Here is a 16259-nt window from a genome sequence, read left to right as displayed (position 1 = left end):
AAATGTAAGATACTATAAGTTTTATCTAGTAAGTAAATGTTTTATAATAAGTTTTACTAGTGCACTGCAATAAGTGTTACTGTTTATGGTTATTTGTGAAACAATGATTGGAAATACCTTCAGCAACCTTCTCTAGTACAATGAAAGAAAACCAAAAGTGCATGGGAGAGTAAGGAAATGACCTGGTTGGCTGTAACTAAATTTTTTCTCTCGTTACACAGAAAATAATGTTGAATATGTGAGCATAGCGTATCTGTGATGTGAAATACAAAAAATGTAAGTTGTGTATAACATTAGTAATATTTTCATGTTGCCCCTGATTAGTACATATTAGCCACAATTTCTGTACAAGTAATTACCTCATACTCAGTCATACTGCATGAAACAGCCAGAGCATTTACTTCTCAAAGTGCAGTTACCTATGATCGTGATGTCAAGTGCAAATATAAGTGCTGTAGTAGGGGGAAATTATTATAATTGATGCAAGAAGTGAGTAATAAAGATAAAGAGCTATTCTTTTCCCATACATCCACTGGGCATAATGGTGTTACAAAACGGGCGGAAAACCATATGGGGAGCTACATGGAAGGGGTGATGACTCACCCTTACGCCGGTGATGGAATGGGTGATGACTCACCCTTACGCCGGTGATGGAATGGGTGATGACTCACCCTTACGCCGGTGAATAAAGAAAAGTCGAAAAAATGAATGGTATATTCCGAGAGGCCAGGCAGTGTTACAATCACCACTTCGGTCAGTGCTGCCAACACTAGCCAATGAGTCCAAAGCCACTGGCAGTGGTGTGCAATCGGATTAGTCTGCCAAAACACAGAAAACCAGTTATTTTTTTTTATCTATGGAGACCTCGAGGTACCTTCATTTGAATGAGGAAGAGTTGGTGCGTCTTATGCACACTTAATTATTTCTCTAGCTTAAATAGTTTGGCAGATAATAGGGTTTGAAGTAAGGGTATTTTTGCCAATATTTCGGAAATTCCCTGTAAGGAGGAGTGCGTGACGGCCGGAATCCCCTAGCAGCTGAGGGTTAAACTGGGGTTTGGCCATTGTTAGGCAGGGTATGGTGGTATTTCTACCCTCATTGCTAAGCTGGGGTATCGCATCTAGGGGTATCTTATATCGAGTTGTATCAGTAGTAGTATCAGATAATTATTTAAACATTAACAGAACTGAAGGGGTTAATATAGGCTCAACTTATCTGAGCCTTCCAGGTCCAGAAATCTTGCTTAAGTTGAGTGGAACAATTTGAAGGTATCATGAGAAAAAAAAAAAAAGTCAGATTTAGTTGGTTAAGGAAGTCTACCATTACGGTAAACTCTCAATTATCCGGCCCAACACATTATCTGGCGCTGCTGGCTCAGCTCCATTAAAGCAACATCCAGCTAAATTACGCAGTTTCGGGCACCGAAACTGGATGTAACTAGCGGTTCTAAGCAGTATCCGGCATAGAGGTGTACGGTATCAGTCAGCTCATAAATGGTAGCCAGCTGGTGCTGTATATGCATACCCTGCTGTACGATCAACCACTATATGATACCCCACTATAGTGATGTAAAAATTTAACACCCTTCCCCACCTGTTGATGACCAGTCCTCAGTTATCCAATGTATATATATATTGGTTTATTTTTTAACCAATTTTGATATTTCCGACTTAAATTTTGTGTTTAGGTTGGTTCATAAACTGTTTTTAGACTTAGATTAATGTGTTTTAGTCATAGATGGGGCGAACACTGTCATTTTTGGGTACAGTTTACTAAGTTTGATTTTTTCCAGAATTATTTTTGATGATATTCAGAAATTATTTTTGGGTTTAGGTGAGTTATAAACTACTTTTAGTCTTAGTTTAGCTTGTTTTAAAACTATTTGGGGTGTATGTGAGCTAGCAACTTGTTTTTGGACTAATTTGGGTGGGTTTTGGACTTGGTTGGAGGTATCCCAAGACTCTCCAACATATCCTTATATTTTCTGTGTTATAACGTCCCCAGCTAATGGTATCCCTGCTCAACAATGGGTTTTCCCAAACGCATCCCATCATTATAACGAGGATGGCCTGTATTACTGTATTCCTGCACTGTATCATTACTGTATTGTATTGTATGCTTAATTTTCATATTTTACTCATGGGAAAGTTTTTAGGATAGAGCATGGTTCTTCAGTTACTTTGTCTGAAGGTCCAGTTACACTCACTTCCTGTATAGTTGAGGTCTAGATGAAAAAAGAAAAAAAAAAAAGTTACCGGTTTACAGAGGGTGTCACAAGATCTGATGTACTAACTTTAGGAGGTGATTCTTCGCCTAACTTTAACCCCTAATGCGCCGCCATCAACAGCCGACCCCTCCCGGGTGGCGGGGTTCAATCGCGGTCTGAGTACCTGAGGTGGAGGGGGGGAGAGGGAGGGGGAGGCTGAGGATGAGATGGAGGGATGGGGTGGAGAGGTATATATATGAGAGAGGGGGGTGTGAGTTGGGAGCAGGGCAGTGAAATGGCGGGGGACGGGGCGACGTGGAGGCGATTTGTTTGTGGCCACCCCGAGCGGGATTGAGGCATCTGGCAATGGATAGATAGATAGATAGACCGCATTGGGCAAAAAGGAAAATTGATACCCATCTATGCCTGCCAATTATGTTTTTTTTGTTTTTGTGGCTAAATGGGCTTAGTACATCAATATAAGATCCCTGGCTGGCACTAATAAAAGTAATCACAAAAGCCAGAAAGTTGGTTGAATCGAGTCAGGTTGGTGCCACTCTACTTGTGAAATTTTCGAGGTTACTGAGAGAGCTGAGCGGCTGTGAACTCGTGAACCGATATTGGATTTTTTTTTTTCTGGCTAAATGGGCTTAATACATCAATATAAGATCCCTGGGATTGATAAAAATAATCGCCAAAGCCAGAAAGTTGGTTAAATTGAGTCAGGTTGATTCCACTCTACCTGTGAAATCTTCGAGGTTACTGAGAGAGCTGAACATGTGTGAGCTTGTGAACCGATTTTGGATTTTTTTGTGGGTAAATGGGCTTGATACATCAATATGAGATCCCTGGTACTAATAAAAGTACTGAAAGTGAGAAAGTAGGTGAATCGAGTCAGGTTGGTGCCACTTGACCTCTGAATCTTCAAGGTTACTGAGAGAGCTGAGCAACTGTGAGCCTGTGAAGACTCACTTGCCTCCTGTGCTCCTAAATCAGTGTTGTAAGCGTAGTGGAAAAATGTCTGAAGTTAGCAAGGTACATTATTACCTTCCAATGTACTTTGGTTGCTTGAAATGACTTCTGAGTGCTGCAGGACGTAGATCTACGTCACCTGCATTTTTGGAAGGGACGTAGATCTACGTCGCTAGCGTGGTATGGGTTAATATCACCTTTGCATTTGAGCTACTCTGGCGTGCATTTTTTGGTTGTGATGATGATGGCATGTTTTTTTTGGTTGTGGTGATGATGTTCCAACCCACTACAGTGACTTCCTTTTTGTTTCATTATTGTAGCCATACACCCATGTTTTCCCACCTGTTATGACATTTTCCAGGAAGTTTTCATTGGGATTCGAACAGTTAAACAGCTTCTGACTGACTGTGATGCGGTTCTTATTTTGTTCATCTGTCAGCAGATGCAGCCATAGATTTTGCGGCAACGCGATGCGTCTTCAGTTTTTCAGTTAAAATTGTGTGGCACGAACATTTACAAATGCCATCTTCTTTGGAAATTTCATGGACAGTCAGACAGCAATTTTCACGGATCACAGGATGCACTTTCTCAACATAATTGTCGTCTCTTAACGTGGAAATCTGTTCCAATTTGGGATTGTCTTCGGTGGATGTTCGTCCCGATTTGAATCGCTGGAACCACTTGTGACATTGCATATGGCTCAAATAATCCTTCTCATAAGCCAGTTGCAACATTTGAAAAGTCTCCATAAAAGTTTATCCCAATTTGAAACAGAATTTCACATAAGCACATTGCTCATCAAGGCCCTTCATTGTTCAGTTTGCAACAAATAACTGGGCGCACTAAACTCTCGTTCACTGAAGTGCATGTACCTCGATGACTAAATGACATAGCATGATGCGGCTAGTTTTGAACCAAAGCTCTAAGTTGCTGCTACACAGCACTTAATATCGTGAGCATGCTATGCTGACTCTTTGGCAAACTGTTAAAAAAGTTTGGTTTCTTTTTGGCCGTGTTGAACAATTTTATGCATCCATTGTACCATAAATAAGAAAAGCATGATATCAAAGACTGTTCATCTTTTCACAGTACTTGAGAAATGTATAATATTTTTCCTATTTACAGCTAAATAGAAGCATAGCAGTGTTCAGTAAGCACATGGTATAATGTTAAAGCTAGATTAATTCATTTATCTGTATTAAATGTGATTTCTGCTCATTTATGGCAGTTATAAATTTTTGTTTTTTCAGCTTTCTTCTTGTCCCAAAATTTGCAAGTGATCAGTTGATCACCCTCACCTTATATGTTGGAACTAAGTACAGTATCCTAAATCTGGGCCCCTACACTCCTGATGGGCAGTAATGGATTAAATATATGTGTGTCTTATTTGTTTGTTTTATATTGTAAATGTATTGTTGAAAAACACTCACTAATTATAATATGTATATGCATTCCAGAGGTCAGAAATGTCGGTGTTCGAGACAAATATTCGCTTTGTTGGTGGTCTGCTGTCAGCATTCTCCCTGACAGGGGATCCGTTGTTTCGGGACCGTGCACTTCACATAGCACGGAAGCTCTTACCAGCTTTTGACACTCCCACAGGGATTCCATATGCTCTCATCAATGTTGCAAATGGGGTAAGATTACTGCATTAATGTTATATTCCTCACTTTTGTGTGATTGCCATTGTATGAGACTTTTCTTCATTGTTGGGGCTGAGCACTTCTAAAACTGCCTCAAATGATTATTATTATTATTAGTAGTAGTTGTTACCTAGGCAGTCTGGCCGAACAGCCCCGAGTCCCTAAGGAAGGCCATGGCCAAGACCAGACTTTCCCACAGAGCTCTCAAGGAGTGTATGTTGTGTTGTTGGTGTAGGTGATTGTGTGCAATGCAGTCTTCCATAATGTGCTAGTATGGGATGCTGTGTTACATTCTGGACAGGCATCAGCGACTGAGTCATCCAGCCTCTTCTCGTAACTTAAGAGGGCTGGATGATGCCCACATCTCAGCCTGGTCAGGTGGACCCTGTCCTCAAGAGAGAGATAGGATTCAGAAGGGTGGATATCAGGAGGTCATGCATGCAGCTGTGTGTTGTCTTTAAGTGACTGAATGGAGCGGCAAATGATTTGAGTATGGATGTGCTTCTGGAAACTGGTCTGAGGTGGGTGAGGGGGGAGAGATGACAGTATTTGTGTATGATATGTGCTGGGTGTTGTTTTTTTGTTCCTTGGTGTGTGTGGATGTGCTGCCATGTAGTGTAGTGGATGTTGTGGGTTTGTGGAGGCAGCAGTGAGAATTTGGGTACCTCTTATGTCTAGGTGATCCTTGACTTTGAGGACTTTGGTTTCTTGATGTAGGTGATCTGTGGGTGTAGTAGCTGTGCAACCTGTGATTATTTTTAGGGCCTTGTTCTGTATGGTCTGTAGAGTGTTGTAGTGTATTTTAGTGAGGTTAGGAGCCCAAGCAGGGCTTGCATAATTCATCACTGAATGTATATATTGCCTGTATACTGTGGTGGTAGTTTCTTTGTTGTGTCCGAATGTTGAATGGGCAAGTGACCTCAAGGCATTGAGTCTTAGTGTTATTTTATTTTTAATGTTCGTGATGTGTTGTGTAAATGACATCGATGTACTGTATGTTACACCGAGGATTTTGTGTGTGTGTGTGTGTGTGTGTGTGTGTGTGTGTGTGTGTGTGGTAGGAGAGTGTTGTTTATGGTGAGGTGTGGAATGTGACTGTGTTCTGCTATTCAGTTTGTGAGAAGGGTCACTGTAGATTTGGCTGGGGCTATTTTGAGCCTGTTTGTGGTGAACCATTCTTGTAGTGTGTTGAGGTAGGATTGGAGGATGTGTGCAGCTGTGTTTGCATTTTGGTGTGTACATGTGTTATGTCATCTGCATAGGAAGCTATGGTATGTATATCTGTGGTGTGTGGTGTGTGGGTATATCGTGCATGTATAGGTTAAAGAGTGTAGGAGACAGAACAGATCCTTGGGGGATGCCATGTGTGAAGTTTCTGATGTTGGAAGACTGACCGGCAAATGTTACACGTGCACATCTGCCTGCTAAGTAGTTTGCCAGCCATCTTTATGTGTTATTGTGCAGGTTTGTGTTGAATATTTTGTTTGTGAGGTTGTGGCAGGGGATGGCATCGAAAGCCTTGTTAATGTCTTGTGTGACTAGGAGTGTTCTGTGTGGTGGCCTAGCTGAATTCATGCCATCAAACACTGTGTAAGGTCTGCAAGAAGAAGGTTTGTGGAGTGTTGTGGCCTAAAACCATGTTGTGATGAAGCTAGGGGTGTGTGAGGTGTAACTAGCTGTAGTACCAGTCGTTCAGTGACTTTAGAGGGAGTGCAGAGGAGTGTGATGGGATGGTGTGAGGAAGGTAACATGGGGTCTTTGTTGGGTTTAGGGATAGTGATGATAATGCCATGCTTCCAGATGTTGGGTATTATGTTGTGTTAGTAGCTGTAGTTTGATATGTTGGTGAGTGCTTGTATGCCATGTGGTCCAAGGTGTTTAAGGTGAATGTTGCTTATGTTGTCTGGTTCACAGGCAGATGAGTCCTTAAATTGCTAATTATGTGCTTCATCTAGTTGTAAGTGAAAGGTGCGTAGTCTGGGTCTGTGGGGAACTGTCTCTTACGTCGGATGATACATCGGTCATCACGATGGGGGTTTAGATGGCTGACATGTGAAAAGTGATTGATGAGAGAGAGTGTTTGCTTGTTGTTTGTTTGAAGGTATGGTGTCTGTTGTTGTAATGGCAGTGTGTGATTGTGTAGTGTTGCTGTTGGAGAGTGTGATGCTGTTTAGTGTTTTGTAGAGTTTGCTGGTGTTTGTTTTGTGGTCAAGTGTTTGGAGATAAGTATTCCAGTTTAGTGTTTTCTATTCTGATATTTTATTGTTTATTTGAGTTTTGAGTTCTTGTATTTGTTGTATGGTGTTTTGTGTATGGGGTGTTGGGGAGTGTCGTAGTTTGTCCTGTTGACTGATGAGGCCGTGATTTTCTGGTGTGAAGTCATGGTTGTGTCTCTTTCTGTTGCCTGTAGGGATGTGTCTTTTCTCTGCATTTTGTATAATTGTATTGAAACTGTGCACAACATTGTTGATGTTTGTGATGGAAGTACTGTTTATTGTTTTGAAATGGTGTTCTGTTTCAGTTGTGAAGGCCTCCCAGTTGGCTTTCTTATAATTAGTGTATGTGTGTCTGTGGCCAGCTGGGGTGATTGTGGTTTTGGTAATGATGATGATTGGAAGGTGATCAGATCCAAGGGTTTTGACCACTCTCCAGGATGTTGTGGGGGCGAGGTTTGGGGAGCAAAAGGTGATGTCTTGGGAGGTTGGGAGGAAGAGGGCTTGGTGTGGGATATGGGTATGTTGATGGAGATTATTCAGTATGAAAAGATGATGTGTTTGGGATTGTAGTACCAGCCCTCTGTCTGTGTCAGGGTTGTTGATATGCCAGGCCGACGCCTTGGCGTTGAAATCACCACCCAGGATGATGTTGGGTATGTTAATGATGTGGTGTATTTGTGGGGAGTAAGTATTTGGTCATCCCTACGTGTCAAGTGGGGTTGGTGGAGGATTAGTGCTCCTCCCTGTAAAACAATTAACTCTAAGTCCTTGGCCACCCCGTCTGGGATACATGGCGTCTGGCAATGAATGAATGAATGAAAGTATTTGGTACTGTGGAGGACGACTGAGGTGGAATGTTTGTGTTGGCGATTATTGTGTGTGATTTGTTACTAGTGTGTATAGTAATTGATTGTGTTTCTGTTGTGGTGTCATGTGGGGGGAGAAGTGACTGTGTGTGTGCACTGGTATCTGAAAAGTTGATGGTTTTGTGTACCAGGGTGATGAGTCCACCGCCACCGCCGTTGGCCTGGTCTTGTTGAATGGTGGTGAAATTATGGAATGTAGGTGTTTTTTGTGTTCTGTGTAGTTTTGTTTCTTGTAAAATGTCAATGTGTATGTTTTGTTGGTTGATGAATTGTGTGAATTCTTGTTCTTTGGTGTTAATGACATCTGTGATTAATTTAACCCTTTAACCGCGGGTATTGTTTTGGTCTGACTGTCCTCTCCCGCGGGGGTTTCAGCCAAATGTAAACAAACCTTTAAACCTTAATAACTCTGCACAGAATAAAGCTAGAGAAAAAAATAAGGTACCATTAGAAAGTACTAACCTTCAGCTTTCCATTGATGTACGTTTCATGACTTTGTTGACTTTCACAGGACGGGCAGTGCCGTTAGAAGTGAGGGGTGTAAAATCACTATTTTTCGCTCACACATCATTACCTTCGCTCATACACCATTACCAAATGCCAACCTCATTCTGATAATAATACTATAAACATATATGAACACTGCACATACGATAAACACCCACTCTGTGTTCACTGAGGCAGGTAAAAGGCACTGTAATTACCTGCACTTCACTGCCACATCAGCGGTGTTGTAATCACTATTTTTCGCTCACATACCATTACCAAATGCCAACCTCATTCTGATAATAATACTATAAACATATATGAACACTGCACATACGATAAACACCCACTCTGTGTTCACTGAGGCAGGTAAAAGGCACTGTAATTGCCTGCACTTCACTGCCACATCAGCGGTGTTGTAATCACTATTTTTCGCTCACACACCATTACCAAATGCCAATCACATTCTGATAATAATACTATAAACATATATGAACACTGCACATATGATAAACACCCACTCTGTGTTCACTGAGACAGGTAAAAGGCACTGTAATTGCCTGCACTTCACTGCCACATCAACATGTGTTGTCACTCACACAGCTGGACAGATACTGATGCGCGCTTGGTCAGGGGTGGGGTGGGGGGCCCAGGGGGTGGGAGGTGGGGCCCCAGGGGGGGGAAGAGGGAGGTGGGGGTCGGCTGGAGTGAAAGAACTTAACAGCTACTCTCCCTTGAAACAATTGGCGCACGGAAAAAACGCGGGGTATTCAAAATATTCACAAACATTCGAGAATGACACCCGCGGTTTGGTCCAGTTTTTGCAACGTCATTCTGGAATGACACCCGCGGTTAAAGGGTTAAGGATGTTTATGTTGTGTGTGCGATGTGTGTTGACTGCTGCAGCATGGGGGGGAGGTGGTGATGTGGGTGGAGGGGAAGGAGTAGGAGAAGGTTGTGATGGAGGTAAGGGTTGGGGTGGATTAGGATGAGGTAGAATGGGAGGGTTTGTGGGATTGAATGGTGGGGAGGATTGGTGGGTTTGGTTGAAGAGGTGTAGAGGAAATAGGAGTAGGGTTGGTGGGGGGGGCTGGTGGGGGGGGGGAAGGAGCATAAGGAGCAGGTCCAAGTGTTTGTGTAATGTTTTCTGGATGTAAGTGTTGTGCAAGTGTAATGAGTCCAGATCTTGCAGGAATTACATTGAACTGATCATCTGTCGGCTCGATGTGATAGGTTTTGAGCATGTTGGACATAGGTATTTGTTGGTGGGTCCTGGATTGCTCTCAATGTCCCCGGCTAGAAGAAGTTGTTGAGAAATCACCATTGGGGAGACATTTCTCAGTGTAGAAAAAACAGTGTCGTTGTATGTGTTGTGCTGAGAGATGTGGTACTTGCCCGGGCGACTGAAGCCACTCCCAGGTTCTCGGGTCCCATGAGGGGTGGGGGGCGTTTGCAGTGGTTTGGCCCCCATGCTGTCCTCCTCTTCTACTTTGACAGCCTCTGGGGGGTAGACCCACGACGAAGATGCCACTGCTTCAGGTCCTCAAATGATTAGTGTACATGTGTAGTTAAGGGTTGGGGTATTAATTTTTGTGTACAACTCGTATGTACCTTAGAATGTATGATTTTCCTTCAATAATGTTCCATCAAAAACAGGAAAAATATGATAGGACATTTCTGTGAAGTTGCATGCATCTGTGCAGAGAGAGAGAGAGAGAGAGAGAGAGAGAGGGTAACACATCTACAGTCAGATTTCTATCACATCTTTGATGATACAAACAAACCTTTATATTCAATAGAAAATGGTTGTAACCGTGGTGCTGGTGGTAGCTTTGATGACAGTTGTGGCAGTAGCTGTGATGGTGGTAACTCTGATGATGGTCGTGGCAGTAGCTGTGGTGATGGTAGCTCTTGATGATGATCGTGGTGGTAGCTCTGATGATCTTGGCAGTAGCTGTGGTGGTGGTAGGTCTGATGACGGTTGTGGCAGTACCTGTGGTGATGGTGGTTGTTGGTGGTGGTGGTGGTAGCAGCTCTGATGACGATCATGGCAGTGGCTGTGGTGGTTGTGGTGGCCATAATGCCGCAACCACCACCTTACCCGCCAGTACTAAGTGTGCATGCGTGTGCATCAGCCCAGGTCAGAGCTGGTAACTATTGTGACCGATTTCACTACACAGTAGGTAAGGATTTGTTCTAAAATATTGCAGCTAGTTCCTAGCAGTTGGTACTGTTGTTATTGCCAAATCCTAGTCTTTCTGGCTGAGCAAAGCTGTTGACCACAGGTAAGTAATTTTTACTTCTGTGGGACTGTCATACAGGTACAGTACAAGATATATATACCATGTAGGGATCTGGTGCCCCCTTGCGATAGACAGCACCTCACCAGGGTGGCAAGGCGTAGGAAAGTATGAGGAAGTTTTCCTCCCGAGTTGCATGCCATAGCTGATGCATCTAGGGTGCAGTGTCACCACTTGCAGGCTCCTCAACAGTGTCAATGGGTACTGTAAATTGGGAAAATGACAAATCAGTATTATAGGTGGCAGTAGACAAGTTTCCTGTTGAGTATTGTGGACTTTATACAGTACAGTTCCTGAAATCAGAAATGGTTGTGATCAATTTTTTTTTGGAAAATTAAAATTTTATTGGAAAACTGGAACTGTCATTACCATTAGTTATATGTATAGACATCCACCTTATTAACATTACTGTACCGTTATTATTCACTGTATCCATGCTCATATTTATCCCATAATCTTAGTTTTGGAGATTCAAGTTTGAAAATTGGAGTAAACAATGATGACTTTTTTGTTCACACTGACAGGTTCACAGAACACTCTAGAAGGGCACTTAGTGGAGCACATCTCTCTGACAATGGCAACATGACATCCAAACTACTCCTAGTAATTGGTTAGGTTTTCTCAGCATTGATTAGGGTTTCACAAAAATGTTTTCCAGATCCAGAATCTGATCCACATTGGTCCCAAAAGTTAATTGATTGTTCCCTAGGACATGGACTATCTACACACCAAATTTGGTCCAAATCTCTCTCTTAGTTTTTGAGTAATCCTGCTAACAGTTAAACAAACAAACAAACAAACAGGTGAAAACATACTCACCTTGTTGGAGAGAAGAATTATGAAGTCAGTCTCATGGTTCAAGTGAGTCCAGTTTGAGATAGGATAGGTTACTTTGTGCTGCTATGGCACCTTTTCAGTATAACAGCAACCTGGAGAACTAAACTAAGAGTTTTTTTGGTAGTAAATATATTCTTTGTTTTGTTTCAGTATAAACTGGTTCTTTGAAATTTCTCTAGGAAAACTGGTATTTCTGGAAATGTAAAATTCAGATTTTGGGGATTGCACTGAGGAAATAAAAAGTCAGTAAGGACAGCATCTAATGATAAATTACAGTACCATATTGTTATGAGTGAGTTTTAGGGCGTGTCCACACGTGTACTCGAACAAGCGCTGGGAACACGTAAGCAACACATTAACGAACGCGCTGCAGACATGTTGGGAACAGCAGCATCCAGATCATGTTAACAACATCATGATGAAGTCTCAGTCGCCTGGTATGGACACATTTATCCCATCGCCTTTGCTGCCAGTATTGAAACCTGCACTGAAACATGCTTGCATACACTTTTTTTTTTTTTTTTTTTTTTTTTTTTTTATGTGAACAAGAAGGAACCAAAGGCCATGAGCCTACAATAACAGTTCCCTCCAAGAGAAAAACAAAATACAAGAGAGAACCAAATTCAAGATCCGATCATTTCGAGATGCCTGGACACTCTGCGTTTGAAAGACTGGAGATCATAGGAAGTAGGAAATACAGACAGAGGGAGACAGTTCCAGAGTTGACCTGTTGCATAAATGAAGGACTGGGAGTAACGGTTAACTCTTGCATTGCAGAGTTGGACAGAAAAGGAATGAGAGTTTGCTGCTACACGGGTGCTATGCTCCCATTGTAGAGGTGGAGGAATGCATGCAGGCAGTTCAGAGGAGCAGTGACCATTGAAGTAGCAATAGAAAAGAGATAAAGATGCAACAGTGCAGTGAAGAGACAGAGGTTGATGGGAGTCAGTAAGAGGAAGAGAGTTAATGAGACAAAAAGCCTTTGACTCCACCCTATTGAGAAGAGCTGTATGTGGGGAGCCTCCCCACACATGAGAGTTGTACTCCACACGGGGGCGGATAAAACCCCTGTATAAATTCAACAATTGTGCATGGGTAAAGAAGGAACGGAATTGGCTTAGCACACCTTGTCTCTTGGAAGCAGATTTTACAAGAGATGTAATATGATCTTTCCAAGATAAGTCCCGAGTAAATGAAACCCCAAGCATGTTCAAGGATGATGCAGGATTAAGCTGAATATTATTAAACATTAGTGGGTATACCTGTGGAAGATTTTGTCAGGTTGATAGGTGTAAGAACTGAATCTTAGATGCATTACAAACAACCAGATTATTTTTACCACAGTCAGAGATACATGCTAAGTCAGATATTAGGTGTGCCATAGCCTGATCCCTTGTTTGTTGAAGTAACTGCTGAGATGGGCATTGCGGGAACTGAATGGAAAGGTGAACGGTGGAGTCATCAGCTTATGAGTTGATAGGGATAGATGTACAACTTTGGTCATTGATGAATAAAAGGAAGAGAATTGGTGAAAGGACAGAGCCCTGAGGAACACCTCTGTTGATAGATATATGAGAAGAACAATGGCCGTCTACAACAGCGGCTATAGAACGACCAGAAAGGAAGCCATAGATGAAGGCACAGATAGAAGGATAGAAACCGTAAGAGGGCAGTTTGGAAATTAAAGATTTATGCCAGACTCGATCGAAAGCCTTTGAGATGTCAAGTGCAATAGCAAAGCATTTGCCAAATTCCCAAAAGGATGATGACCAGGAGTCTGAAAGGTATGTGAGAAGATCGCCAGTGGAGTGTCCCTGATGGAACCCATACTGATGATCAGAAAGAAGGTTGTGATAGGAAAGATGCCTTAAAATTTTTCTATTAAAAATTGACTCAAAAACTTTTGAAATACAGGACGTTAAAGCAGTGGGACGATAGTTAGAGGATTGGGAATGGTCGCCCTTCTTTGGGACTTGCTTAATGAGAGCAAACTTCCAGCAAGAAGGAAAGGTACAAGTTGACAGACAAAGGCGAAAGAGTTTACCTAGGCAGGGTGTAAGCACAGAAGCACAGTTCTTGAGAACAACAGGAGGGACCCCATCAGGCCCATATGCCTTGTTAGTACTGAGGCCAGTGATGGCAGAAAATACATCAGCTGAAGAAATTTTAATGTCAGCCATGAGGAAGTCAGAGGGGGGAAGTGATGGAGGAACAGCACCGGAATCGTCTAAGGTGGAATTGGAGGAGAAAGTCTGAGCGAAGAGATCTGCTTTATCAGTAGAAGAAATAGCTACAGAACCATCAAAGTAGAAAAGAGGAGGGAAGGATGATGAGGTATGGTTGTTAGAAAGGTTTTTGGCAAGTTGCCAGAAGGAGCGGGAAGAATTCGAGTTGGAGAGTTGAGAGCATTTAGTACGGATGAAATTATTTTTAGCAGAGCGAAGAGCAGACTTAGCATGATTCCGGGCAGAAACATAAAGATGATGTGATTCAGGGGTGGGTTGGTTCTGGTACCTTTTGTAGGCCCTCTCCTTGTTGCGGACATTATTAGAACAAGCGTGATTAAACCAAGGCTTTCTTGCGTTAGACAAAGGATATGAGAAAGGAATGTATGCTTCCATGCCCGAGAGAATAATCTCCGTAATGCGTAAGGCACACTCAGATGGCTCCCTGTCATGGAAGCAATAATCATTCCAGGGAAAATCAAAGAAGTACTGCCTGGGGGCCTCCCAATCCGCAGCTCCAAAGTGCAACAGATGACGTTTCTTTGGAGGGTCGACAGGCTGTACCAGAGTGATAGGACAGGTTAAGGTGATAAGGTTGTGATTGGAGGAGCCCAACAGAGAGAAAAGATTAACAGTGTAAGCAAAAGGATTAGTTGTAAGGAAAAGGTCAAGTATGTTGGAGCTCTCTCCAAGGTGGTCTGGGATATGGGTAGGGTGCTGTACAAGCTGCTGTAGGTCATTAAGGATAGAAAAGATGTAGGCTTGTTCACCAGGTGGATCAGTGAAAGGAGAATACTGCTGCAAACATGTTCCCGAACGTGTTGCCCGTCATGTTGGCAATTCATGTTCGTGAGCATGTGTGGACATGCCGTAAAGGTGGAAAGCCAAGGAGAATAAGGTGGATGGATACGGTAAGCGAATGTGTATTTTGCAGTGTTTGAAAGTTGAGGAGACAGAATAACTGGTATCATCATCATCATCATCATCATCATCATCATCATCATCATCATCATTGCTACCACCATCATTGTTGTCATTGCCTTAGGAACTGGTCAGCATAGTCTTTCACACAATTTTTATTATTATTATTTTTTTGAGTCTTGGCTCCTTTTCACAAGTAAAGGCATTTGTACTCTACATTTTGCCCATTTTAGGTCACCAAGTGGACTGATGATTAGAACATTTCAGTTGGAGTGCTAGTCTTGCATTGGTTCAGTTCCCAGGAGATGACCGGAGTTTTTTTTTTTTTTTTTCGTATATTTCCTCCAAGAGAAATAGGCTGGTATATTTACCCTTAAATGTACTGGACTAAGGTAGCCAAGCATTTGGTTTGTACAACTTGATGGAAGTAAAATGGGATTGGCAGTTACTCTTCTTTAGATGCGCTTTTCATATTGGTACACCAGTGGGATGCAGTCATTCAGTCAGCTGACAAATTAATGAAATAGAGATGCAACCTTTGCCATGTGTATCTTCATACCATATGTACAGTCATGGACAGAGAAACCTGGACAGGTGAGGTGAGGCAAATGTCATATTTTCTCTTTTCCCCGGCTTGTCAGTCACTCTTCGTTCACGACTCCTTTCCCCCATCCCCCCCACACCCATCCCGTTTACCCTTTCTTCATAGCACCTGCTAGGCTGCACTCCCCATCCCCCCTTCCCTGCCCCCATACACGCCAGTTCGCTAATCCGCCGACCTTGATCCGTGTGTGTGTGTGTGTGTGTGTGTGTGTGTGTGTGTGTGTGTGTGTGTGTGCATCCTTGACACAAGCAACTCCCAACATTTTGCTGATCACAACTGATCCCTCCCTCTTCCCTACAGCTACTCTGCTAACACACACACACACACACACACACACACACACACACACACACACACACACACACACACACACCTATGAGAAGCTCATCTTCATTCTTCATATACGCAGCTGCTCTCTCTCTCTCTCTCTCTCTTTTTCAAGAGTCTGTAGGAGTGAACATTAATGTCAGTGCAAAGTATGCCTTTATTATTGTGATATAAGTATTATAAAATAAAACTTAGGAATATATTTAAAGAAAACAACTGCTGTAGGCTGGTTGGCCCATGCGAGGCAACTCCTCCTGATTTTGGATATGCATACGAGAGAGAGAGAGACAGACAGACAGACAGACAGACAGAGACAGAGAGAAGTGAGGAGTGACCACTTGTCCCCCCATCTCTCTTTCTCTCTCTCTCTCTCTCTCTCTTTCTCTCTCTCTCTCTCTCTCTCTCTCAGTATTCTGTAGGAGTGAATAATAATGTCAGTGCAAAGTATGCCTTTACTGTGATATAAGCATTGCAAATTAAAACACTGGAACATATTTAGAGGGAACAACTGCAGGAAATCCTCTCGAGACGTCAGCATGTGGAACTGTCATTATTTCCCTGCGGGCCAATTAACGTCCCCCCCTCATACTTGCCTTCTCCCTTCTGCCACCATTTTCGCCAAAGACTCCACTATATTTCTCCTCATCTTTACTTTC

General features: G+C 42.6%; 1 protein-coding gene across 1 annotated transcript in view; it reads left to right on the top strand.

Annotated features, from left to right (window-relative positions):
• Nucleotides 1–16259, top strand: part of alpha-Man-Ia (alpha-Mannosidase class I a) — a 217792-nt gene that overhangs the window by 55265 nt on the left and 146268 nt on the right. Inside the window, exon 3 of the mRNA XM_080282748.1 lies at nt 4636–4815. Coding sequence (XP_080138874.1) covers nt 4636–4815 — 180 coding nt within the window. The remainder of the gene's footprint in view (nt 1–4635; nt 4816–16259) is intronic.

Source organism: Coenobita brevimanus, chromosome 94 (assembly GCF_032717465.1).
Source record: "Coenobita brevimanus isolate Jiangsu-jjx chromosome 94, ASM3271746v2, whole genome shotgun sequence".
In the NCBI taxonomy this organism is placed as follows: domain Eukaryota; kingdom Metazoa; phylum Arthropoda; class Malacostraca; order Decapoda; family Coenobitidae; genus Coenobita; species Coenobita brevimanus.
This window is presented reverse-complemented; position numbering and strand designations above follow the sequence as displayed.